The sequence below is a fragment of the Oncorhynchus kisutch genome, linkage group LG11 (assembly GCF_002021735.2).
Source record: "Oncorhynchus kisutch isolate 150728-3 linkage group LG11, Okis_V2, whole genome shotgun sequence".
Classification (NCBI taxonomy): domain Eukaryota; kingdom Metazoa; phylum Chordata; class Actinopteri; order Salmoniformes; family Salmonidae; genus Oncorhynchus; species Oncorhynchus kisutch.
In genome coordinates this window covers 74,953,346-74,980,440 of record NC_034184.2, presented here as the reverse complement: position 1 = coordinate 74,980,440, position 27,095 = coordinate 74,953,346, and the positions used below count along the sequence as shown (strand labels likewise).

The following is a 27,095-nucleotide window of genomic DNA, read 5'->3' as shown; positions in this document are numbered from 1 at the left end:
TGTCCGTAAACACACCAGCCAGCTGATCTGCGCATGCTCTGAGGACGCGGTAGGGATGCCGTCTGGGCCGGCAGCCTTGCGAGGGTTATCCACTGTTATCCACTGTATTGTAATGACCTCTGAACAGTGGGAGGGGGCTTCAAAAGCCTCTGCATTTGGGTGGGGTCGGCTGTGAAACTCTCCTGACATTTTTGGGCTCAAGGGCACAAGGGTACACCTCTCACTGCTAATTGTAGTCAGATATGTTCTGTCCTAGCAAGCTTGGTAGCCTTACCTTAGCATTCAGTCCTTATAAATAAAATATATAATTGTATTGTATTTTTTTTCTTGGCTTTAAAAGTAGATTCAGACTAGACATTACTCACTCAGTTCCAGGTTAGATGGTGTTTTCAGGTTTATGTTGTTTGTTTGCCAGAGCACCCTGTATAGCTTGGAAATAAGAGTCTTGGTAGTATGAATCCTTCCAGGAAATGTTTTCCAAAATCACATTGTAGGTTTGGAGTTTTGATTTGGAGTGAAGGTTATGTTGTGGAGGGTAGTATCTTGTATATGTTCTTGCAGAAAAATTCAAGTTTATCTAACTCTAAATCTATCTTTATGTAAAAACATGATAAAAAATGTGGGCGCTCATCTGCTCAATTCAATTCAAGGGGCTTTATTGGCCTGGTAAACGTGTTAACATTGCCAAAGCAAGTGAAATAAATAATAAACAAAAGTGAAATAAACAATAAAAAATGAACAGAAAACATTACACAAGTTCCAAAAGAATAAAGACATTTCAAATGTCATACTATGTCTATACAGTGTTGTAACTCTCTCTCTCTCCCTTTCCTCTGCGCAAGCTCCCACTCATTCACTGATAACTCAGAGCCACACACAATGTGATAGGGACAGCTGAAAGATAGGAGAGACGTGTGGCAGCGCAAAATTCAAGTCAAATTTTTTTTTCTAATCCAGTATTTAATACAGTCAAATATATCATCATCTGTGTGTACCTATGAATGCATAAATTAATATACATATTGTCACAGGTCTGAGCCCTCACCTAGCCTATAGATGCACCAAGTTAAGGCCTACATACAGGCCCATACATAAGTCATTTTCATTCATGTTCACCTCAGTTAGGCCTACATCATGCCGGTATTATGATACTGATGGTCTGTCAGGTCTGACAGTTTCTACCGTTGTGGCTAGATTGAGTACAGCTCCATCTAGTTGTCGCGTCGGGGACAACAGTTGTTGATAACAAGGATTTTACTAACCCTTTTCTCTAACCTTAAACTCATTCTCCTAACCTGCTACGTAAATTCTCCTACACTGATACTCAGTGGCAATTTTAGCATGTAAATCTTGGTGGGGCAAAAACAAATAAAAAAAGTGGGATCCATTGCAGCAAAGCCACTACACAACAAAACACTAAACAATATATTAATTGCACTACAACAGTGACAAATGGTGCCCACAAAACACCTGCATAAAGCTGTCCCAACATCTTACCACTGCTACACCTGGCTATCAGCGGAGCCTTGTCTGGCAGCGAAACAGTTCATTCAGCCTCATTTACTGCCCTTTAAAAAAACATAGCTGATATGGCTGACTTGCTTAAACAAATGTGGTTTCTAATGACAATTGAGATGTACAAATTATGGGATAATGTGATGACAAGCGGATAAGAGGCAATCCGTAATTTCGATTAAGACATTGATGAGCGAGCAAGGACAGACATAGTCAATGTAACTATTTGTTTAGCACTTTTGAAATGTACAGCGACACAATTCAGAACATGGGCTGTTCTTACAGTGTTCTCCTGGTACACCAAGTCAGAACTGTAGGATAAATAAAGGGGCCATATAAACAGACAATGAAAGCTCTTACAATATTCAATTATTACATGTTTCTAAAACAAGTTATAGGCTACATGTGCACCACCAAGTTAGAACAGTAGGCAAAATTAAGAGGGGTAAAAATACCAAATTATTAGGGTGAGGCACATGGGCTACTAACATCTTATTACACAACATAATCTTAGTATTACTTTCTTAGCTACAGGATACATATCTCCCTGGCATATTACATTTTTATGCAGCAGCATACAGCATACTCATCTTGCTGTGTTGTACTCACTTGAACAGAAAGGTGGCGCGGAGGTCCTTCGTGGGCAAATTTTATCATCAAATTCTGACATTCTCTGGATTTATGGTGCTTTCACAACAACTGGGAACTCTGAAAAAGTCAAATCATGATGACGTCATTTATCTTCAGGTCAGAGCTCTAGAAAGAGGCCGGATTTACAATTCCGTGTTGGATGACCGTTCAAAACATATTTTCTCAGTCAAAGCTTTATTTTTTTATTTCACCTTTATTTAACCAGGTAGGCTATTTGAGAACAAGTTCTCATTTACAACTGCGACCTGGCCAAGATAAAGCATAGCAGTGTGAACAGACAACACAGAGTTACACATGGAGTAAACAATTAACAAGCCAATAACACAGTAGAAAAAAGAGAGTCTATATACATTGTGTGCAAAACGCACGAGGAGGTAGGCAAATAATTACAATTTTGCAGATTAACACTGGAGTGATAAATGATCAGATGGTCATGTACAGGTAGAGATATTGGTGTGCAAAAGAGCAGAAAAGTAAATAAATAAAAACAGTATGGGGATGAGGTAGGTAAAAATGGGTGGGCTATTTACCGATAGACTATGTACAGCTGCAGCGATCGGTTAGCTGCTCAGATAGCAGATGTTTGAAGTTGGTGAGGGAGATAAAAGTCTCCAACTTCAGCGATTTTTGCAATTTGTTCCAGTCACAGGCAGCAGAGAACTGGAACGAAAGGCGGCCAAATGAGGTGTTGGCTTTAGGGATGATCAGTGAGATACACCTGCTGGAGCGCGTGCTACGGATGGGTGTTGCCATCGTGACCAGTGAACTGAGATAAGGCGGAGCTTTACCTAGCATGGACTTGTAGATGACCTGGAGCCAGTGGGTCTGGCGACGAATATGTAGCGAGGGCCAGCCGACTAGAGCATACAAGTAGCAGTGGTGGGTGGTATAAGGTGCTTTAGTGACAAAACAGATGGCACTGTGATAAACTGCATCCAGTTTGCTGAGTAGAGTGTTGGAAGCAATTTTGTAGATGACATCGCCGAAGTCGAGGATCGGTAGGATAGTCAGTTTTACTAGGGTAAGTTTGGCGGCGTGAGTGAAGGATGCTTTGTTGCGGAATAGAAAGCCGACTCTTGATTTGATTTTCGATTGGAGATGTTTGATATGAGTCTGGAAGGAGAGTTTACAGTCTAGCCAGACACCTAGGTACTTATAGATGTCCACATATACAAGGTTGGAACCATCCAGGGTGGTGATGCTAGGTCGGGTATGCGGGTGCAGGCAGCGAATGGTTGAAAAGCATGTATTTGGTTTTACTTGCGTTTAAGAGCAGTTGGAGGCCACGGAAGGAGTGTTGTATGGCATTGAAGCTCGTTTGGAGGTTAGATAGCACAGTGTCCAAGGACGGGCCAGAAGTATATAGAATGGTGTCGTCTGCGTAGAGGTGGATCAGGGAATCGCCCGCAGCAAGAGCAACATCATTGATATATACAGAGAAAAGAGTCGGCCCGAGGAATGAACCCTGTGGCACCCCCATAGAGACTGCCAGAGGACCGGACAGCATGCCCTCCGATTTGACACACTGAACTCTGTCTGCAAAGTAATTGGTGAACCAGGCAAGGCAGTCATCCGAAAAACCAGTTTTTGCAGCTCTTTCAGATCATCTGCTATCTGGATTTGGGTAAAGGAAAACCTGGAGAGGCTTGGGCGAGTAGCTGCGGGGGGGGCGGAGCTGTTGGCCGAGGTTGGAGTAGCCAGGCGGAAGGCATGGCCAGCTGTTGAGAAATGCTTGTTGAAGTTTTCGATAATCATGGATTTATCGGTGGTGACCGTGTTACCTAGCCTCAGTGCAGTGGGCAGCTGGAAGGAGGTGCTCTTGTTCTCCATGGACTTCACAGTGTCCCAGAACTTTTTGGAGTTGGAGCTACAGGATGCAAACTTCTGCCTGAAGAAGCTGGCCTTAGCTTTCCTGACTAACTGCGTGTATTGGTTCCTGACTTGGTTCCTGACTTCCCTGAAGTCAGCTTGTTTATTCCCGACTTCCCAGTTGTCTTGAACTCACTGAAGTCAAGTTATCGCAGTTCCGATTTAACAGTTATTTTGAATGCGGCACAAATCATGCTTCATTGACAGCATGGCCAATGTTGAATGTTTATCATTTTAAACTTGGACCACACAGCCACTCCACTGAATAGCAGGTGAGTGATTGCTTTGCAATGCTTGCAGTTAGCCACTGTCACTGATTTCTTCCAAACCACTCATTGTTGAATTTGCAATTTCCAACTTGTTGTGTAATGTTTATGTCCAATGGTCGATGAGCACTGATACGTTTATCTATAATTTCTCTTTATTATTTATCTTCATATGACAAGGATTAAAAAGTATTTGCCAGTAGATTGTCGACTTGATTCATGATGATGACTGCTAGCTAAGATTTTTACTGTAGATATAATGTGGTTTGACATCATTTTATCTGTAGCCAATAACCTTGAGCCTTCTTGGATGGGCACTTCTAATGTACCTCTATGGCAGCACCCAAGGAGCTAGAATTCTCTAGCTCTACCCTTTGACTTGGTGGTGATGTAGTGTTCCCATGAGTGACAGAACACTGGGCCAATCACGGCGCAACGCTGCATATTTTCTGCTGGCCTGCCCCACCACCACAGAAAGCACTGAGCTAAGCTGAAAGACCTGCATGTTGGAGCTGTATTAACTCAATGATATATATGTATTTTTTTACATTGTTTAATAAACTGATATGTGACACATATTAATGGCAAAATTACATGCAAAACAGGCAAGCCCCCACAATTTTTTAAATTACATTTTCAGTATTTCATTTTCTTTAGGTATAAATGTGGGGCTCAAAACAGCCCCACCTGCCCTGAATGATGGGTCACCACTGCTACGTTAATTATCCAAACCTGTCACATTAATTATCCTAACCTGTCACATTAATTATCCTAACCTGCCATGTTAATGATTCTAACCTGACACATGAATTCGCCTAACCTGTCATTAATTATTCTAACCTGTCATGTTAATTATCCTAACCTGCTATATAAACAAACCATCAGACCCGACAACCCATCAGTGTCAGCACGCTGATGTTGAATTAGGCCTATGTAACTTTTTAGGGTCCAAGCCAAGTTTGGCATTTTCTGTTTTGTCCTGCACTGTAAATAATTCCCATGCACTGCACTGGAACTCAACATATTGCTTGTAAAATAGGCTAAACTATAACAATGGTCAAGGTTCCTTTCTGTAGAAGATAAGATAAAATACACTTTATTAGTCCACGCCAGGTGGGAATTTGTAGTCTGGGCGTTCCCTTTCTCGTGCTCCGTCTGGCCAGAAAAAAAATACCAAGTGAGATGTCTCGCTTATCTTTGGTCACGTTCGTGTGGGTGAAACAAAAATACACTAATTAGAGCCTCCCACAATGCAGGCGATAGCTGCAGGATGAAGTTGGCGAAGAACTGCAGCAACCTGCAGTAAAAAAAACTAGACGTTTTTATTCCCGGAATGCAACACACGTTGAAAGGCAGTGATCAACGATGGTCACCTACTTGACAAAAGTAATCTGCTCGAACGCGCCCATTCACTAAGGGCCTAATTCCTAGAACTCATAAATCGACGCAATTGCCTCTTTCTTATCTTTCTCGATAATATGACTTGAGATAGGCATGGCCGAATTTCTCAACACTTTAACAAATGGTTAGGGTACGTGCACTCTTGAAACATTGTTAACACGTATTTTGTCGGCAGAGGGCAGAAAGAAAATACTGTGTAATACATTTATGATACAAAGTAGTTTGTTCCTTTGCTTACAACGGGAAGCCGGTCTATGGTCAACATGGTGTCCGGTCTGCTGTTACGGAGAATATTTCTGACCGTTGCGGAAACCAGCAGCCACGTTTCGCTCGGTATGAGAGGCCAATGGTGTGGTTTCACGACCTCAACAACCAGATTCAGCGAGTCCTCCTTGCCCAACCCCGGTAGGCTATAATGCTTCCATCTGTCACGGTCACCACTCTTCTTGAGGCCTGTCAATTTGGTTAATCAGTGCTTCAACCTGAATCCAACATAGACCTAGTTGTTGTTCAATGTGACTGGGCTATATAAACCCGTGCCTATGTGTTACCAATGTCATCATATAGCCTAAGGCACCTTTTGAGTATTAATTTAAGGGCAATCTGCGATTGATACAACAATTTTGGACTTTTGAATTAATTATATATAGCCTACCCATTGACAGTGCTTAAAATGTATGCACTGTGCAGAAATCACTCCACTATTTCCTGGTTGCTAAAATACTAATAGTTTTCCTAATTTCAGTTTGTGACAAAACAAGCAACTATAGTAGAGAATCATTGCACCATCTAAACCAATGTGAAATATATTTTCCATAACCAAAACTATTTTATATTAAGCTACTTGAAGCCTGTGTGCAAAACCGAAGTTCAAGACGCAAAACCTAAACTTAAGAAAGGGAAACATAGAAATAGCGCACTTAGACCGCTTCTTAGAATGGCTTCCACTTTTCAATGTGAATTTGGTCAGGTAGCCCAAAAAGTTACATATTGCAGCTTTAATTTGAGCCACCTCTCAGTTTTGGACTGCTTCATTCCAGAACCTATTGATTCATTTTCAATGCAATGTAATAGTTAAATGGAATTGCCTTCTAGTAAAACAGGAAAATGCTCATCGAGAGGCGATGCTCCTAGTAGCCGGACAATATTGCAGGGAAACTTCAATTTGTTTTACTTAATTTCTACCAGCATGTTAAATGTGCAACCAGAGGGAAAAAACTCTTGGCCACTGTAACGGATGTGAAACGGCTAGCTTAGTTAGCGGTGCGCGCTAAATAGCCTTTCAATCGGTGACGTCACTTGCTCTGAGACCTTGAAGTAGTAGTTCCCCTTGCTCTGCAAGGGCCGCGGCTTTTGTGGAGCGATGGGTAACGATGCTTCGTGGGTGACTGTTGTTGATGTGTGCAGAGGGTCCCTGGTTCGAGCATGGGTATGGGCGAGGGGACGGTCTAAAGTTATACTGTTACACCACCTTTACTCAGAGACACATACAAAGCTCTCCCTTGCCCTCCATTTGTCAAATCTGACCATAATGATATCCTCCTGATTCCTGCTTACAAGCAAAAACTAAAGTGGGAAGTACCAGTGGCTCGCTCAATAAGGAAGTGGTCAGAGGACACAGATGCTAATTCTGTTATGCCCTCTGACAAAACCATCAAAGAGCCAAAGCGTCAATACAGGACTGAGATTGAATCATACTACACCAGCTCGAGTGTTCGTCGGTTGTGGCAGGGCTTGCAAACTATTACGGACTACAAAGGGAAACACAGCTGCCCAGTGACACAAGCCTACCAGAAGAGCTAAATAACTAATATGCTCGCTTCGAGGAAAGCAACACTGAATCATGCATGAGAGCATCGGCTGTTCCGGGTGACTGTGTGATCACGCTCTCTGTAGCCGATGTGGGTAAGATCTTTTAAACAGGTCAACATTCACAGGGCCAGACGGATTATTTGTACTCTGAGCATGCACTGACCAACTGGCAAGTGTCTTTACTGACATTTTCAACCTGTCTGAAGCCATTCTTTTCAACTGAGTCTGAATCCTTTCTTGTGATTATTGTTACTTGCCATTGTAATTGTTTGTAAGCTTGTGTAGTCTAAAATGAATATATGATTGTATGCTATCCATTTGTTGTTTGTATGCTGTTCTTTGTATGCCATTTTAATAATTGAGAAGTAACCAATAATATTAGGCCACTCTTGGCCATGATTACAGACACCTGTGTCTTTTGACACTATATAAACGAGTAATTCCGCAGTGTTTGTGATTATACCCTGATGACGGCTTGGCTGTTTAATTACATTTTTGCATCTGAGCTCCTAGAGTGTGCAGCTCTTTTATTTTCAAGTTTTCTACTCCGCTAGCCAGCACCTCACCTAAATAGGTGTGCGTTTCTTTTTCTTCTAGATGAGTCTTTAATACCAACATGTTTCAATCAGACCACCATAGTCCCTGTGCCCAAGAACACCAAGGTTACCTGCCAAGGTAACCATGAAGTGCTTTGAAAGGCTGGCTATGGCTCACATCAGCACCATTATTCCAGAAACCCTAGACCCTCTCCAATTTGCATACTTCCCTAACAGATCCACAGATGATGAAATCTCTATTGCACTCCACACTGCCCTTTCTCACCTGGACAAAATAACACCTATGTGAGAATGCTATTCATTGACTACAGCTCAGCGTCCAACACCATAGTGCCCTCAAAGCTCATCACTAAGCTAAGGACCCTGGGACTAAACACCTCGCTGTGCAACTGGATCCTGGACTTCCTGACAGGCCGCCCCCAGGTGGTGAGGGTAGGTAACAACACATCCGCCACACTGATCCTCAACACGGACTCCCCAGGGGTGTGTGCTCAGTCCCCTCCTGTGCCCCCTGTTCACCCATGACTGCATGGTCAAGCATGACTCCAAACCATCATTAAGTTTGCTGATGACACAACAGTGGTAGGCCTGATCACTGACAATGATGAGGCAGCCTATAGGGATGAGGTCAGATACCTGGCAGAGTGGTACCAGGATAACAAACTCTCCCTCAATGTGATCAAGACAAAGGAGATGATTGTGGACTACAGAAAAAGGTCTGAGCAAGCCCCCATTCTCATTGAAGGGGCTGTAGTGAAGCAGGTCCAAACACACCAAGACAGTCGTGAAATGCGCATGACAATGCCTATTCCCCAACAGGAGAATGAAAAGATTTGGCATGGCCCTCAGATCCTCAAAAGCTTCTACAGCTGCACCATCAAGAGCATCCTGATTGGTTGCATCACCACCTGGTATGGCAACTGCTCGGCCTCCGACCGCAAGGCACTACAGAGGGTAGTGCGTGTGTCCCAGTACATCACTGGGGCCAAGCTTCCTGCCATCTAGGACCTCTATACCAGGTGGTGTAAGAGGAATGCCCCAAAAATTGCCAAGGACTCCCGCCACCCTAGTCATAGACTTTTCTTTCTGCTATTGCACGGCAAGCGGTACCGGAGCACCAAGTCTAGACTTTTTTTTCAATCTTAAAACTGCATGGTTGGTTAAGGGCTTGTAAATAAGCATTTCACTGTAAGGTCTACACCGTTCTATTTGGAACATGTGACAAATAACATTTTTATTTTATGTTTGAGAACAACACTGATTGGCTGACTGGCCAATTGTTTGCCAATTGTGGTGAGAGATGGCATAATTGTAATTCGTAACATCATACGAAATGGATGATGCATTGAAATAAATTTGACAAAGTTATAGAATTACTGCAGTCTGTTCAGAAATCAATGAAACAATTCAGAATACTACACCAGGAGTAGGCTTATAACTTCGCCACAGAGGATCCTAGCGGTTGATTGTGTGTAGCCCAATCACAAGGCATAGCCTACAGTGTGGAACTTGCTGCAAATCTTTCAGTGAACAGCATACAGCCAAAACAGGCATTTTGCAAAATTTCAAATACAATCACAGGAAAACACAGGTTGGAAAGCAAATGGCTCCTGCTGATCAAAGGGAAGACTTTTTAATCTGTACATTTCAGAATGTGGGACATGTCCCCCCGTCCCATGTGAAAGTTGCGCCCCTACATATACAGGTTAAAGGACTATTTTTACCCATGTAATACAGTGGTTTTGTTGTTTTTACTCGTCTATTGTAGACACAGTCACTTAAAAAAAAAAATTAAACAATGTCTGAGTCTAGTTATCTAGCTTTGAATGCCATGATCAGTCCTGATGTTCCCAATTCCAACAACTCCCAAGATTCCCCTCTCTCTAACTAGGTGGAATGGGCGGTGTGTGGGTTGAACCTGGTTTAACACGTAGGTGTCAAAAGGGCTTCAACCTCATCAAATATAAAACCGGAGAGATTATTTCACAAATGTTTGAGTGACGAAAAGCAGCTCGCAGCCTTGTTCTGTGCTCTCATGTCTGGTCATTGAGCCCAAGCGGAGTTGCTGCTATACTCACTCAGAGCAGCCACGAGCAGAACACATGCAGAGCGAACAGCGCGCAGGATGCGGGTGAAACAGAGAAAAGCGGCTAATGGATTTAGGTGTACTAACAGAGGAAGTTATTTCTAGTTTCGGGCAGAAGCAATCGTGTCTGGGTAGGTTCTTAACGTAGCAGGCATGGGTAGGGTTCAGGCAGGGATCTAGTAAAAATTTGTCACAGAAGATAATTAGAATTAAATCCCCAAAAATTTGGACCCTAGGATGCTAAAAATGTTCCATGTGTGGAATTTATAAGTGCCTCTACTCTACTGCTCAGTGCTCTATGCCACTACTCTACTGCTCAGTGCTCTATGCCTCTACTCTACTGCTCAGTGCTCTATGCCTCTACTCTACTGCTCAGTGCTCTATGCCTCTACTCTACTGCTCAGTGCTCTATGCCTCTACTCTACTGCTCAGTGCTCTATGCCTCCACTCTACTGCTCAGTGCTCTATGCCTCTACTCTACTGCTCAGTGCTCTATGCCACTACTCTACTGCTCAGTGCTCTAGGCCACTACTCTACTGCTCAGTGCTCTATGCCTCTACTCTACTGCTCAGTGCTCTATGCCTCTACTCTACTGCTCAGTGCTCTATGCCTCTACTCTACTGCTCTATGCCTCTACTCTACTGCTCAGTGCTCTATGCCACTACTCTACTGCTCAGTGCTCTATGCCTCTACTCTACTGCTCAGTGCTCTATGCCTCCACTCTACTGCTCAGTGCTCTATGCCTCTACTCTACTGCTCAGTGCTCTATGCCACTACTCTACTGCTCAGTGCTCTATGCCACTACTCTACTGCTCAGTGCTCTATGCCACTACTCTACTGCTCAGTGCTCTATGCCACTACTCTACTGCTCAGTGCTCTATGCCACTACTCTACTGCTCAGTGCTCTATGCCACTACTCTACTGCTCAGTGCTCTATGCCTCTACTCTACTGCTCAGTGCTCTATGCCTCTACTCTACTGCTCAGTGCTCTATGCCTCTACTCTACTGCTCAGTGCTCTATGCCTCTACTCTACTGCTCAGTGCTCTATGCCTCTACTCTACTGCTCAGTGCTCTATGCCTCTACTCTACTGCTCAGTGCTCTATGCCTCTACTCTACTGCTCTATGCCTCTACTCTACTGCTCTATGCCTCTACTCTACTGCTCAGTGCTCTATGCCACTACTCTACTGCTCAGTGCTCTATGCCACTACTCTACTGCTCAGTGCTCTATGCCTCTACTCTACTGCTCAGTGCTCTATGCCTCTACTCTACTGCTCAGTGCTCTATGCCTCTACTCTACTGCTCAGTGCTCTATGCCTCTACTCTACTGCTCAGTGCTCTATGCCTCTACTCTACTGCTCAGTGCTCTATGCCTCTACTCTACTGCTCAGTGCTCTATGCCTCTACTCTACTGCTCAGTGCTCTATGCCACTACTCTACTGCTCAGTGCTCTATGCCACTACTCTACTGCTCAGTGCTCTATGCCTCTACTCTACTGCTCAGTGCTCTATGCCTCTACTCTACTGCTCTATGCCTCTACTCTACTGCTCAGTGCTCTATGCCACTACTCTACTGCTCAGTGCTCTATGCCTCTACTCTACTGCTCAGTGCTCTATGCCTCTACTCTACTGCTCAGTGCTCTATGCCACTACTCTACTGCTCAGTGCTCTATGCCTCTACTCTACTGCTCAGTGCTCTATGCCTCTACTCTACTGCTCAGTGCTCTATGCCTCTACTCTACTGCTCTATGCCTACTCTACTGCTCAGTGCTCTATGCCACTACTCTACTGCTCAGTGCTCTATGCCTCTACTCTACTGCTCAGTGCTCTATGCCACTACTCTACTGCTCTATGCCTCTACTCTACTGCTCAGTGCTCTATGCCACTACTCTACTGCTCAGTGCTCTATGCCACTACTCTACTGCTCAGTGCTCTATGCCACTACTCTACTGCTCAGTGCTCTATGCCTCTACTCTACTGCTCAGTGCTCTATGCCACTACTCTACTGCTCAGTGCTCTATGCCTCTACTCTACTGCTCGGTGCTCTATGCCACTACTCTACTGCTCAGTGCTCTATGCCTCTACTCTACTGCTCAGTGCTCTATGCCACTACTCTACTGCTCAGTGCTCTATGCCACTACTCTACTGCTCAGTGCTCTATGCCTCTACTCTACTGCTCAGTGCTCTATGCCTCTACTCTACTGCTCAGTGCTCTATGCCTCTACTCTACTGCTCAGTGCTCTATGCCTCTACTCTACTGCTCAGTGCTCTATGCCACTACTCTACTGCTCAGTGCTCTATGCCACTACTCTACTGCTCAGTGCTCTATGCCACTACTCTACTGCTCAGTGCTCTATGCCACTACTCTACTGCTCAGTGCTCTATGCCACTACTCTACTGCTCAGTGCTCTATGCCACTACTCTACTGCTCAGTGCTCTATGCCACTACTCTACTGCTCAGTGCTCTATGCCACTACTCTACTGCTCAGTGCTCTATGCCACTACTCTACTGCTCAGTGCTCTATGCCACTACTCTACTGCTCAGTGCTCTATGCCACTACTCTACTGCTCAGTGCTCTATGCCACTACTCTACTGCTCAGTGCTCTATGCCTCTACTCTACTGCTCAGTGCTCTATGCCTCTACTCTACTGCTCAGTGCTCTATGCCTCTACTCTACTGCTCAGTGCTCTATGCCTCTACTCTACTGCTCAGTGCTCTATGCCTCTACTCTACTGCTCAGTGCTCTATGCCTCTACTCTACTGCTCAGTGCTCTATGCCTCTACTCAGTGCTCTATGCCTCTACTCTACTGCTCAGTGCTCTATGCCTCTACTCAGTGCTCTATGCCTCTACTCTACTGCTCAGTGCTCTATGCCTCTACTCTACTGCTCAGTGCTCTATGCCTCTACTCTACTGATCAGTGCTCTATGCCTCTACTCTACTGCTCTATGCCTCTACTCTACTGCTCAGTGCTCTATGCCACTACTCTACTGCTCAGTGCTCTATGCCTCTACTCTACTGCTCAGTGCTCTATGCCACTACTCTACTGCTCTATGCCTCTACTCTACTGCTCAGTGCTCTATGCCACTACTCTACTGCTCAGTGCTCTATGCCACTACTCTACTGCTCAGTGCTCTATGCCACTACTCTACTGCTCAGTGCTCTATGCCTCTACTCTACTGCTCAGTGCTCTATGCCACTACTCTACTGCTCAGTGCTCTATGCCACTACTCTACTGCTCAGTGCTCTATGCCTCTACTCTACTGCTCAGTGCTCTATGCCACTACTCTACTGCTCAGTGCTCTATGCCTCTACTCTACTGCTCAGTGCTCTATGCCACTACTCTACTGCTCAGTGCTCTATGCCTCTACTCTACTGCTCAGTGCTCTATGCCACTACTCTACTGCTCAGTGCTCTATGCCACTACTCTACTGCTCAGTGCTCTATGCCTCTACTCTACTGCTCAGTGCTCTATGCCTCTACTCTACTGCTCAGTGCTCTATGCCTCTACTCTACTGCTCAGTGCTCTATGCCTCTACTCTACTGCTCAGTGCTCTATGCCTCTACTCTACTGCTCAGTGCTCTATGCCTCTACTCTACTGCTCAGTGCTCTATGCCTCTACTCTACTGCTCAGTGCTCTATGCCTCTACTCTACTGCTCAGTGCTCTATGCCTCTACTCTACTGCTCTATGCCTCTACTCTACTGCTCAGTGCTCTATGCCACTACTCTACTGCTCAGTGCTCTATGCCACTACTCTACTGCTCAGTGCTCTATGCCTCTACTCTACTGCTCAGTGCTCTATGCCTCTACTCTACTGCTCAGTGCTCTATGCCTCTACTCTACTGCTCAGTGCTCTATGCCTCTACTCTACTGCTCAGTGCTCTATGCCTCTACTCTACTGCTCAGTGCTCTATGCCACTACTCTACTGCTCAGTGCTCTATGCCTCTACTCTACTGCTCAGTGCTCTATGCCTCTACTCTACTGCTCAGTGCTCTATGCCTCTACTCTACTGCTCTATGCCTCTACTCTACTGCTCAGTGCTCTATGCCACTACTCTACTGCTCAGTGCTCTATGCCTCTACTCTACTGCTCAGTGCTCTATGCCACTACTCTACTGCTCTATGCCTCTACTCTACTGCTCAGTGCTCTATGCCACTACTCTACTGCTCAGTGCTCTATGCCACTACTCTACTGCTCAGTGCTCTATGCCACTACTCTACTGCTCAGTGCTCTATGCCTCTACTCTACTGCTCAGTGCTCTATGCCACTACTCTACTGCTCAGTGCTCTATGCCTCTACTCTACTGCTCAGTGCTCTATGCCACTACTCTACTGCTCAGTGCTCTATGCCTCTACTCTACTGCTCAGTGCTCTATGCCACTACTCTACTGCTCAGTGCTCTATGCCACTACTCTACTGCTCAGTGCTCTATGCCTCTACTCTACTGCTCAGTGCTCTATGCCACTACTCTACTGCTCAGTGCTCTATGCCTCTACTCTACTGCTCAGTGCTCTATGCCACTACTCTACTGCTCAGTGCTCTATGCCTCTACTCTACTGCTCAGTGCTCTATGCCACTACTCTACTGCTCAGTGCTCTATGCCACTACTCTACTGCTCAGTGCTCTATGCCACTACTCTACTGCTCAGTGCTCTATGCCACTACTCTACTGCTCAGTGCTCTATGCCACTACTCTACTGCTCAGTGCTCTATGCCTCTACTCTACTGCTCAGTGCTCTATGCCACTACTCTACTGCTCAGTGCTCTATGCCTCTACTCTACTGCTCAGTGCTCTATGCCACTACTCTACTGCTCAGTGCTCTATGCCTCTACTCTACTGCTCAGTGCTCTATGCCACTACTCTACTGCTCAGTGCTCTATGCCTCTACTCTACTGCTCAGTGCTCTATGCCACTACTCTACTGCTCAGTGCTCTATGCCACTACTCTACTGCTCAGTGCTCTATGCCACTACTCTACTGCTCAGTGCTCTATGCCACTCTACTGCTCAGTGCTCTATGCCTCTACTCTCCTACTGCTCAGTGCTCTATGCCTCTACTCTACTGCTCAGTGCTCTATGCCTCTACTCTACTGCTCAGTGCTCTATGCCTCTACTCTACTGCTCAGTGCTCTATGCCTCTACTCTACTGCTCAGTGCTCTATGCCTCTACTCTACTGCTCAGTGCTCTATGCCTCTACTCTACTGCTCAGTGCTCTATGCCACTACTCTACTGCTCAGTGCTCTATGCCTCTACTCTACTGCTCAGTGCTCTATGCCTCTACTCTACTGCTCAGTGCTCTATGCCTCTACTCTACTGCTCAGTGCTCTATGCCTCTACTCTACTGCTCAGTGCTCTATGCCTCTACTCTACTGCTCAGTGCTCTATGCCTCTACTCTACTGCTCTATGCCTCTACTCTACTGCTCTATGCCTCTACTCTACTGCTCTATGCCTCTACTCTACTGCTCTATGCCTCTACTCTACTGCTCTATGCCTCTACTCTACTGCTCTATGCCTCTACTCTACTGCTCTATGCCTCTACTCTACTGCTCTATGCCTCTACTCTACTGCTCTATGCCTCTACTCTACTGCTCTATGCCTCTACTCTACTGCTCTATGCCTCTACTCTACTGCTCTATGCCTCTACTCTACTGCTCTATGCCTCTACTCTACTGCTCTATGCCTCTACTCTACTGCTCTACGCCTCTACTCTACTGCTCTATGCCTCTACTCTACTGCTCTACGCCTCTACTCTACTGCTCTATGCCTCTACTCTACTGCTCTATGCCTCTACTCTACTGCTCTATGCCTCTACTCTACTGCTCTATGCCTCTACTCTACTGCTCTATGCCTCTACTCTAGTGCTCTATGCCTCTACTCTAGTGCTCTATGCCTCTACTCTAGTGCTCTATGCCTCTACTCTAGTGCTCTATGCCTCTACTCTAGTGCTCTATGCCTCTACTCTAGTGCTCTATGCCTCTACTCAGTGCTCTATGCCTCTACTCAGTGCTCTATGCCTCTACTCAGTGCTCTATGCCTCTACTCAGTGCTCTATGCCTCTGCTCAGTGCTCTATGCCTCTGCTCAGTGCTCTATGCCTCTGCTCAGTGCTCTATGCCTCTGCTCAGTGCTCTATGCCTCTACTCTACTGCTCAGTGCTCTATGCCTCTACTCTACTGCTCAGTGCTCTATGCCTCTACTCTACTGCTCAGTGCTCTATGCCACTACTCTACTGCTCAGTGCTCTATGCCTCTACTCTACTGCTCAGTGCTCTATGCCTCTACTCTACTGCTCAGTGCTCTATGCCTCTACTCTACTGCTCAGTGCTCTATGCCTCTACTCTACTGCTCAGTGCTCTATGCCTCTACTCAGTGCTCTATGCCTCTACTCTACTGCTCAGTGCTCTATGCCTCTACTCTACTGCTCAGTGCTCTATGCCTCTACTCTACTGCTCAGTGCTCTATGCCTCTACTCTACTGCTCAGTGCTCTATGCCTCTACTCTACTGCTCAGTGCTCTATGCCTCTACTCTACTGCTCAGTGCTCTATGCCTCTACTCTACTGCTCAGTGCTCTATGCCTCTACTCTACTGCTCAGTGCTCTATGCCTCTACTCTACTGCTCAGTGCTCTATGCCTCTACTCTACTGCTCAGTGCTCTATGCCTCTACTCTACTGCTCAGTGCTCTATGCCTCTACTCAGTGCTCTATGCCTCTACTCAGTGCTCTATGCCTCTACTCAGTGCTCTATGCCTCTACTCAGTGCTCTATGCCTCTACTCAGTGCTCTATGCCTCTACTCAGTGCTCTACTCTACTCAGTGCTCTATGCCTCTACTCAGTGCACTATGCCTCTACTCAGTGCTCTATGCCTCTACTCTACTGCTCAGTGCTCTATGCCTCTACTCTACTGCTCAGTGCTCTATGCCTCTACTCTACTGCTCAGTGCTCTATGCCTCTACTCTACTGCTCAGTGCTCTATGCCTCTACTCTACTGCTCAGTGCTCTATGCCTCTACTCTACTGCTCAGTGCTCTATGCCTCTACTCTACTGCTCAGTGCTCTATGCCTCTACTCTACTGCTCAGTGCTCTATGCCTCTACTCTACTGCTCAGTGCTCTATGCCTCTACTCTACTGCTCAGTGCTCTATGCCACTACTCTACTGCTCAGTGCTCTATGCCTCTACTCTACTGCTCAGTGCTCTATGCCTCTACTCTACTGCTCAGTGCTCTATGCCTCTACTCTACTGCTCAGTGCTCTATGCCTCTACTCTACTGCTCAGTGCTCTATGCCTCTACTCTACTGCTCAGTGCTCTATGCCACTACTCTACTGCTCAGTGCTCTATGCCACTACTCTACTGCTCAGTGCTCTATGCCACTACACAAATGCGGTGACATGCATTGCGTTATTCTGAAGGGATTGTTTTGGGTTCCTTTGCCACCAGAGCTCCCAAGGAGAATGAAAATACCCCTCTCATGCTCACCTCCAGATTTACACATTTAAGCACTACCCATTGATTGTTGAAGAATATAACTTATAAATGCCTCATGAACTTACTCATACCCCATACAACTGTCATGCCCCATCAGAACCCAAAATATAAGCTTGTTTTACTCCATTGTTTGTAATGTGGTTTTAACAGAGTTCGTTTACAATTATAATTTTGATCTCATGGTTAGTCAGTACTAGCATCCATAACTCTGTCTATGAATTTGAGAGTGGAAACATTTATCCAGCCACATCGCTCAGCTTTTTACCAATACAGTGGCGGGGTATCTGCTTTGTGATCATTTGAACGGCAGATTTCCCCTTTAAGGAAACTAGTTAAAGGCTATTTAATTGCAGCATTTCTGCTGTAGACATATTGGTGACTGGTTCCATAACATGCTCTTGCTCTCTAGCAAAACATAATTAGAATGGCTGATGAGTGGATTGGTTGGTTAGCCCAGATGTTAGGACTAACTGAAAAAAAGGTCATCAGCACTTTCCAGTAAAGTGTGTGTGTGTGAATGGATCTGCTGCCATGCAGTTTGTGGTTGGGCCTGGTTCAAGTGATTCATTCATTAGCTTATTCATACTTTTCAACTATAGACTGTGTTTGGGGGTCCAGCACTATAGTCAACCTTTGTAACACAGCCTGCCTCTATTAGTAAACCTCTGTCCTGAACAGTTTAGTTTCACTGAATTCACCACCAGTAGGATCCTTTTGGCTGAAATTGTTCCTGGTTTACGAGTCTTTCTTTCAAGCAATGGATGGTGAGTCCAGGTTTATCAAGGTTTTAACAACAGACAACAATGTATATTGATGGGACAGGGGATATGATTATGGAATAGCAGTAAACCCATTATAGTTATAGTGTGTGTGTGTGTGTGTGTGTGTGTGTGTGTGTGTGTGTGTGTCTCAGATTCGGTGGTGAGCTACAAGCAGCTGAAGAACATGTTGTCCACTCACAACGTCCAGCTGTTTGATGTCCGCAACCCAGATGAGTTCATGGCTGGACGCATCCCGGACTCTGTAAACATCCCATGTGAGTAGACTACACAAATCATGGTGTATATTAACCTATCAAAGGTGTGTGTTTTTATGTGTACTGTATCTGTGCATGCGCGCAATCTCTACTAATGTTCAGCGTGTATGTGTGGGTCTGTCAGTGAGCCAGCTGGAGGAATCTCTAAAGCTGTCACCAGAGCACTTCCAGCTGCAGTTCGAGGTGAAGGCTCCTGGGAAAGATGATGACAACCTTGTGTTCCACTGCCAGAAGGGCCGGAGGAGCGCCGAAGCTCTAGCCATCGCCCGACAACTGGGCTTCAACAGGTATAACACACTAACTCACCTGGCATACCTTATTAGGGTACATTAGTGTGGACATACAGTATTCTCATATACACATACTGGAAGACACCTGAAAGATCTCCCCCTCTCTCCTCCCCTTCTCTCTCCTAGGGCTCGGCACTATCAGGGGGGGTACAGTGAATGGGCCGCACATGAGGGAAAGTGAGTCACTTTACATCCATAACATGAAGCCTGTGTTGGAGTTCTGGTCCAGCCCTATAACGCCTCTAGTCTGAGTACTGCACCAGAAAACCAAGACCCACATCGAAACACGTCTTAGCGGACTCAAGTTTTCAGTTACTGTTCTGATTGACCTCAGTTATCTATGACAACTAACTTACTTGGAAGAGATTGTTCTGGATCCTTATTTCCTACCTCATTTGGCTGAAAGACTGATGTGAAATGTAAAAGGCAAGATCATAAACTGAGAGACTTACTTCATCAATAAAGTCAATATTTAGGATTTATATTGTTGTATTACTGTTTATTTTATGCAGGAATTTTACATAAATTAACAATAAACAATGACATACAGTACCAGTCAAAAGTTTGGACACACCTACTCATTCAATGGCTTCTTTATTTTTACTATTTTCTACATTGTAGAATAATAGTGAAGACATCAAAACTATGAAATGACACATGGAATCATGTAGTAACCAATAAGTGTTAAACACATCAAGATATATTTTATTATTTTAGATTCTTCAAAGTAGCCACCCTTTGCTTTGACAGCTTTGCACACGCATTGTCTCAACCAGCTTCACCCGGAATGCTTTTCCAACAGTCTTGAAGGAGTTCCCACATGCTGAGCACTTGTTGGCTGCTTTTCCATCACTCTGCGGTCCAACTCATCCCAAACCATCTCAATTGAGTTGAGGTCGGGGGATTGTGGCGGCCAGGTCATCTGATGCAGCACTCCGTCACTCTCCTTGGTCAAATAGCCCTTACACAGCCTGGAGGTGTGTTGGGTCATTGTCCTGCTGTAAAGAAAAATGATAGTCCCACTAAACACAAACCAGATGGGATGGCGTATCTCTGCAGAATGCTGTGGTAGTCATGCTGGTTAAGTGTGCCTTGAATTCTAAATAAATCACTGACAGTGTCACCAGCAAAGCACCCCCACACCATCAAACCTCGTCCTCCATGCTTCACGGTGGGAAACACACATGCGGAGATCATCCTTTCACCTCCGCTCACAAAGACAGCGGTTTGAACCAAAAATCTCAAAGGACATATTACCACTGGTCTAATGTCCATTACTCGTGTTTCTTGGCCCAAGCAAGTCTCTTCTTATTATTGGTGTCCTTTAGTAGTGGTTTCTTTGCAGCAATTCGACCATGAAGGCCTGATTCACACAGTCTCCTCTGAACAGTTGATGTTGAGATGTGGCTGTTATTTGAACTCTGAAGCATTTATTTGGGCTGCATTTTCTGAGGCTGGTAGCCCCAATGAACTTATCCTCTGCAGCAGAGGTAACTCTGGGTCTTCCTTTCCTGTGGCGGTCCTCATGAGACAGTTTCTTCATCAGCGCTTGAGGGTTTCTGCGACTGCACTTGAAGAAACTTGAAAAGTTCTTAATGTTCTGTATTGAGTGATCTTCATGTCTTAAAGTAATGATGGACTGTCGTTTCTCTTTGCTTATTTGAGCTGTTCTTGCCATAATATGGAGTTGGTCTTTTACCAAATGGTACTATCTTCTCTATAGCACCCCTACCTTGTCACAACACAACTGATTGGCTCAAACGCATTAAGAAGGAAATTAATTCCACAAATTAACTTTTAACAAAGCACACCTGTTAATTGAAATGCATTCCAGGTGACTACCTCATGAAGCTGGTTGAGAGAATGCCAAGAGTGTGCAAAGCTGTCATCAAGGCGAAAGGTGGCTACTTTTTGAAGAATCTCAAATATTAAATATTTTGTTTTAACACTTTTTTTGTTTACTACATGATTCCATATGTGTTATTTCATAGTTTTGATGTCTTCACTATTATTCTACAATGTAGAAAATAGTACAAATTAAGAACCCTGGAATGAGTAGCTGTGTCCAAACTTTTGACTGGTACTGTAGGTGTGCACCTCTGTTATCAAATCAATAGTGAAACAGTTTGCAATTCACCTATTCAGCCATAAGATGGCAGCAGTGTTTTATGTACCCCCATAACTTTAACATCTCCACTGATAACCATGCTCTTCTTAGTCGATTATATTGTTGTTTATGATGGTCCCCTGAGCGTTCACGGCCATTGATGTTGTTCAAACCTGCATTATGCTGACAGGGATGCAGCTGGCAAATAACAGCCAGACTCAACAGCTGTCAAACACGGGGTCAGCTGTCAAACACGGGGTCAGCTGTCAAACACGGGGTCAGCTGTCAAACACGGGGTCAGCTGTCAAACACGGGGTCAGCTGTCAAACACGGGGTCAGCTGTCAAACACGGGGTCAGCTGTCAAACACGGGGTCAGCTGTCAAACACGGGGTCAGCTGTCAAACACGGGGTCAGCTGTCAAACACGGGGTCAGCTGTCAAACACGGGGTCAGCTGTCAAACACGGGGTCAGCTGTCAAACACTGGGTCAGCTCATGGTCTGTGCATCACCCATTCAGTAGGAAAGCTGCCCCCAGCTCTCTTTTCTTCTCTCTCTGTCATTTCTCTTTTCTCACTTTTTTTTTTTCTCTCGCTGTTTTTCTTTCTCTCCCTCATCCCATTTTATGTGTCTGCCGGTCAATGTCAGTACAGTAGACCGTGTGATTCCCCCCCCCCCCTCTTGTAATGTTTACTAACTACACTGCTGAGGGGGAGGGGGGAGGAACATAAATACATATACTACTTAACTAAAACAATAATTGTCTGCCTCCCGGTTCAGCTGTCAGCGATTTGATCACTAAATGTATCAGGAAATAGTAAACATTACAAACTACACTGCAGATTTTTCCTGGGGGAGGAACAGGGCGTATAGATAAGGGGGGGGGGGGTCACAATCTCACCATTTCAAGGACGTGATAGTAGTCTCCCAGCTGGAAGGGAGTCAGGATAGATGCTGGCCTTGGTGACATGATGAAGTTGTTTTCCCTCGGCTCCGACTTACTGTTGATTGAGCCTTTCATTCCCACATAGTCTCCTGCCAGTCTGCTCTAATGCTAGCTGACACTGAGCAGCTTTGATAGTCCACAGTTCTGCAGAGATTCTATAAAGCAGAGGGTGCACCACCCTATCCACGCTATCATCCAGAAGGCGAGGTCAGTACAGGTGCATCAAAGCCGGGACCGAGAGACTGAAAAATAGCTTCTATCTCAAGGCCTTCAGACTGTTAAATAGCCATCACTAGCTGGCTACCACCCGGTTACTCAACCCTGCACCTTGAAGGCTGCTGCCCTATAGACATAGACATGGAATCACTGGTCACTTTAAATGTTTACATACTACTTTACTCATTTTATATGTATATACTGTGTCCCATTCTACCGTATTTTAGTCATTGCCACTCTGACATTGTTCATCCTAATATATTTATATATTTCTTAATTCAATTATTTTACTTGTGTGTGTATTGTTGTGAATTGTTAGATATTACTGCACTGTTGGAGCTAGGAACACAAGCATTTCGCTACACCCACAATAACATCTGCTAAATATGTGTATGTGACCAATCAAATTTGATTTGATTTGAAAACCATGTTGGAGAAGATTGAGAGATTTCTCTCTGCATCTCTCTCTCGCTGCTTTGGGGGCTGATAGTCTACAGTACATGTATCAAGTGTGGATCTGGCTCTAGACTCTAAAATGCCTTTTCCAATTCTCTTTTCTCTTTCCTTGGCTCCTGTCTTTCTCATCTCACCTCCCACTCATAGACCACTGGTGTGCAGCATAATTCATCATCAGGACAAAAGGCCTCTGAAAATATAATTAGATGCTGTCAATCTTTCTCATACCCATTCATTTAGGGTTGAAGCCTGCTCATTTCCTCTAATGCATAGTGATGGTGTGTAATAAGGGGGAAAAAATGATTCATCATTTACTGCATGAGGTTGCAGGAAGTAGGGGTGCTGCGGGTGCAGAAACATTCAAATAAACATTTCAATTATTTTTTTTAGAAGAAAAAAAAACAAGCGATGCACTGGGCCTTTATTAGTCTTGAATTAGCGGACAAAAAATGATCAACTATTTGCTCTAGAGTTATACTGACGCTGCATACCCTGTTCTGTATGTCCTGAACAGACCTTGAGCTTTTCAGGTTGGCTACTTCTCTCTTGTGTTTCTAACAGAACACACCAGACACAAACAGAACATTTTTCTAGAAGGTTCTGGTAACTTTTGTTTGTCAGTTCTAACAATTAGGCTAACCCAATAAACAACTCAAGGTGTCATGAAAAAATCAACGGCCTCCTACCCAAATTGAACACCCTCCCCCCCTCATAGAATTAACCAGAAATAATGTTTACAACCACAACTAATAATAACTGTAGCAACCCTTTGTTTATAAGTGTGGATATCTACTTTGCCTCTTCAGGATGCTTTTGTGGCACAGCCGATGCCACGCAGGGCTACGGGCCAGAAGGTTGAGGGTTCGCCGACCACCACGGACGAACACAGGGCCAGAAGGTTGAGGGTTCGCCGACCACCACGGACGAACACAGGGCCAGAAGGTTGAGGGTTCGCCGACCACCACGGACGAACACAGGGCCAGAAGGTTGAGGGTTCGCCGACCACCACTGAAGAGCTCACTCTCACTGCATGTTTATTACACTACGATCAGAGCCAGTTGCAGACAATGATCAGCTAGGGGGAAATCAGATGTTCAACATTTTGATGCCATATTTATAGTTGTGTAAAATATATGGAACAAATTTTCTGAGCCAATGCACCACAAAACCAATAAACAAAGCATGTTAACTTTGGGCCCGAAGGTTGAGGGTTCGCCGACCACCACGGACTAACACATGATATTCAATATCATGGTTTGTGTTTTCAACACCACAATAAGTCGTCTGTCAATCTGGACTAACAGAAAATACATCACTCCCTACCTTGTAGGCTTACCCAGTATAGAAGGCTTGGCTTGACAATCTCTGAATGTCATTAAACGTTTTGGTGTTTTGTTACAGATGTCTCTTTCCATTAATCAATTGGCCGCTGCACGGTTTGGATTGATTGATTTTTATTTTATTTGTCAGTTTAAAAAAAATACATTTTTTTTAAGTGACTGGGATTGCACAATAAAGTCTGGGACTTATTTCCATTGTGGTCCCTATTTGTTTTACATAAATACATATACAATTACATAGAGACAAAAAATGCTCAACCTCCAGATGAGTATGAGGGGGAATTTAAGTACAATTCTTACAAGCTTTTTTTGTTGGAATCCTATTCGTAACCATGATGTGCAGAGGCACAATCAAAGTGACAGTGGACTAGCACACTGGCTCGGTGTGTCTAGAGCTAGGTTTCCATCCAGTTGGCGACAGATTTTAATGTGGTTATTCTAAAATCTTCATAAAGACAATATGCCATTTCAGAGTGTACTTTAGGAAAAGTTGGCGCCGGACAACATGACAGGGAAGATTTTAATTTACCAGACATTTGAGAAATGTTATGGGCATCCATATACATTCAAATCCAACCTGGTGTAGCCAGCTTTATTAATAAAAGATGGATGTTGGTCAAATGAGACGCATTTGCGTGTCCTTAAACAGCCTATAACAAATGATAAGAACACTATTCCTTGTGTTTCAATGTGTAATATATGCTAAACTTTTTAGCCTATTTTTGGTTTTTATTTTTTTGGTTACTTTCCTAAAACAATAATTGTCCACCTCACGGTTCAGCTGTCAGTGATTTGATCACTAAATGTATCAGGACATTACATGCCAGGGCCTATAGGTTTAGGTGTCCACCACAGGAGGTTGGTGGCACCATAACTGATGAGGACAGGCTCATGGTAGGTAACGGCTGGAGTGGAATAGTATCAAATCCATCAAACACATGGTTTCCAGGTTCCATTCCATTTACTCTGTTCCAGACATTATAATGAGCTGTTCTCCCCTCAGCAGCCGCCACTGGTGTATACTGTGTGATATTCCTATGTTAAAGATATATATATATATATCACTATATCACTATATATATATATATCTATATGTCAGACGGCTACTAAGTCTGCTATGGGCGGCAGCGTAGCCTAGTGGTTAGAGCGTTAGACTAGTAACCGAAAGGTTGCAAGTTCAAGGGTAATTGGCTAATAAATTTTCTATCTGACTATTTTGTATAAAGATAACCATTATTGTTAGATTATAGGAGTAACTCTGTTAGGTCTGAAACAGTCTTCCTCAGCTCAAGTTAATCTGTCAGTCAGTTGAACACCGGTGTGCACTGCCTTCTTATCATAAGCCTACAGTAGCCAAAGCCTAATAATAGCCATACCATACCAAACCTTCACAAATGTTTCTTAACTTTTTTAGGATATAACAAAATTAAGCCAAGCCATTGTTTATAGGGAAAATATGAGCAGAAGAGAAAATGTAAACAAGGGAAAAAAGGCACTACCCTCCCTTGTGCCCCCCAAAAAACACGCAACCCTCCCCAAAGCCCAAAAATACGTTTGACAACCCTCCCCTATTTTGGACCAGCCCCCTCCCCCACAGTACATTTTCATCTGGTCATTATCTCTCACTACCTGTGAAGATTTCTTTGGGGAATTTCAATGAATCTGCACACTGGAGTGACGTTTTATATATATTTAAAATAATAATACTCAATGGCTCACGCAGAACCGACTTCTTAACCACATGTTGAATGAGTTCGTCTCAGATGGGGTGTGTTTTAAGACATTTCAGATAATTAGCAGACGCGCTTATCCATAGCGATTAGAAAGTGCGCTAATTTTTGTACTGGTCCCACGTGGGAAATGAACCCACAACTCCGGCTTTGCAAAAGCCATGCTCTATCAAGTGAGCCACACCGGACATTTGCTCTTTAATGGCACCCGCACCAACAGTCACGGGCGCAATAAATGTCTCCCACTCTCTTTCCCCTGAAAAAAAACGGTTGTCAGTAATGGGATGTTTGGACCTGCAGCCTGATGTAAACTAAGCTGTCATGCATTTTCCATCGACTTCTACACGGGAATTTGACTAATGTTTATGAATGTACTTTAGGCCCCCATAGGGCATTGTTCATTTTATGATTTGTTTTCTTCAATCCCAATAGCCTAATTAGCGTCAACCATATAACTGTATTACATTAAGAAAACGTATATAGGCCTAAATAGTACATTTGCTTGAACATGACTTGTAATGACCAGGTAGATGAACCACCACCACCATTAGCCTACTAATCACAATTTAAGCTCATTTTCATCGAGCCTAGTTGCCTACATCACGTTCCGAGATGCAGTCTCGTGCGCAACTCGAGAGATCAAAAGGGACAAGTGAACCAGTTGCTTTGCTAGAATAACTCAAGGGACAAATAGTCAATCGGAGTGGGTGAGTATTTATAGTCTTGTGCATTAATGAGGCTCCGTCTCTGGGCTCTCTGACTCAGAGCGCGCGGAGAATGGGCGCCTCACAGCCCTGGGTATGGTTAGAGTGCATAAAAACAGACCGGACAACTTTTACCTTTCAACCGACAGATTCCGCGATGGCACCTTGTGCATTCGGCGCTGGAAAAGCCTAACAGGTAGGACTGTCTGTTTTTGGCGCACACATAATACAGGTTTAGATTCATGTTGGGATTGTTATGGTCACCTGCCAAGTCTTGTTCTGATGCTTAAACGTTTTTCATCCAGGATTGTTTTTGTATTTGTTTATTCTAGCCCAGCCTACTTGATGCATGACTTTCAATGATTTTTAAAAACTTTATGCCGACTATTACCAATTTTCATTGTATGTGTTCCATTTGGGTATGCATGTTGGCTTGATATACTCCCCACACGTGATTGTGGTTTAGGTATCAGGGACTGACCCCTATTCAACGTCTTTTCCACGTTGGTTCTACGTAATTTCCTTGAAATGAAGTGGAAACAACGTTGATTCAACAAGTGTGTGCCCAGTGGTTCACGAGAGGCATATCGATAACGTGCCTTTCACGTAAAATGGAACAGATTTTCTCAT

At 44.4% G+C, this 27,095-nt stretch overlaps 1 protein-coding gene and 1 long non-coding RNA gene across 3 annotated transcripts; both read left to right on the top strand.

Annotated features, from left to right (window-relative positions):
* The first annotated feature begins 5,669 nt into the window (after positions 1 to 5,669).
* Positions 5,670 to 19,450, top strand: si:ch211-161h7.8 (thiosulfate:glutathione sulfurtransferase). Of its 2 annotated transcripts, none has more exons than XM_020494041.2 (4): positions 5,670 to 6,107; positions 18,556 to 18,678; positions 18,803 to 18,965; positions 19,095 to 19,450. In XM_020494041.2, the coding sequence occupies exons 1-4, from the start codon at positions 5,957 to 5,959 to the stop codon at positions 19,147 to 19,149; spliced, it is 492 nt and encodes a 163-aa protein (XP_020349630.1). In that variant the 5' UTR covers positions 5,670 to 5,956; the 3' UTR covers positions 19,150 to 19,450. The 2 variants fall into 2 exon arrangements, with proteins under 2 accessions (XP_020349630.1, XP_031691004.1); XM_031835144.1 differs by lacking the exon at positions 5,670 to 6,107 and adding an exon at positions 17,447 to 18,406.
* Positions 19,451 to 22,594: 3,144 nt separating this feature from the next.
* LOC116376127 (uncharacterized) lies at positions 22,595 to 24,224 on the top strand. The gene is made up of 2 exons (XR_004211513.1): positions 22,595 to 23,545; positions 23,590 to 24,224. It is a non-coding gene; the product is annotated as an uncharacterized LOC116376127 (long non-coding RNA).
* The last annotated feature ends 2,871 nt before the right edge of the window (positions 24,225 to 27,095 follow it).

Excerpts from the sequence above, each read along its gene's own strand:
- si:ch211-161h7.8 (XM_020494041.2), top strand. The coding sequence starts at position 5,957 with ATGGTCAACATGGTGTCCGGTCTGCTGTTACGGAGAATATTTCTGACC. Across the intron at positions 6,108-18,555 it reads GTCCTCCTTGCCCAACCCCG|ATTCGGTGGTGAGCTACAAG; the intron begins GTAGGCTATAAT and ends TGTGTGTCTCAG. Across the intron at positions 18,679-18,802 it reads GGACTCTGTAAACATCCCAT|TGAGCCAGCTGGAGGAATCT; the intron begins GTGAGTAGACTA and ends TGGGTCTGTCAG.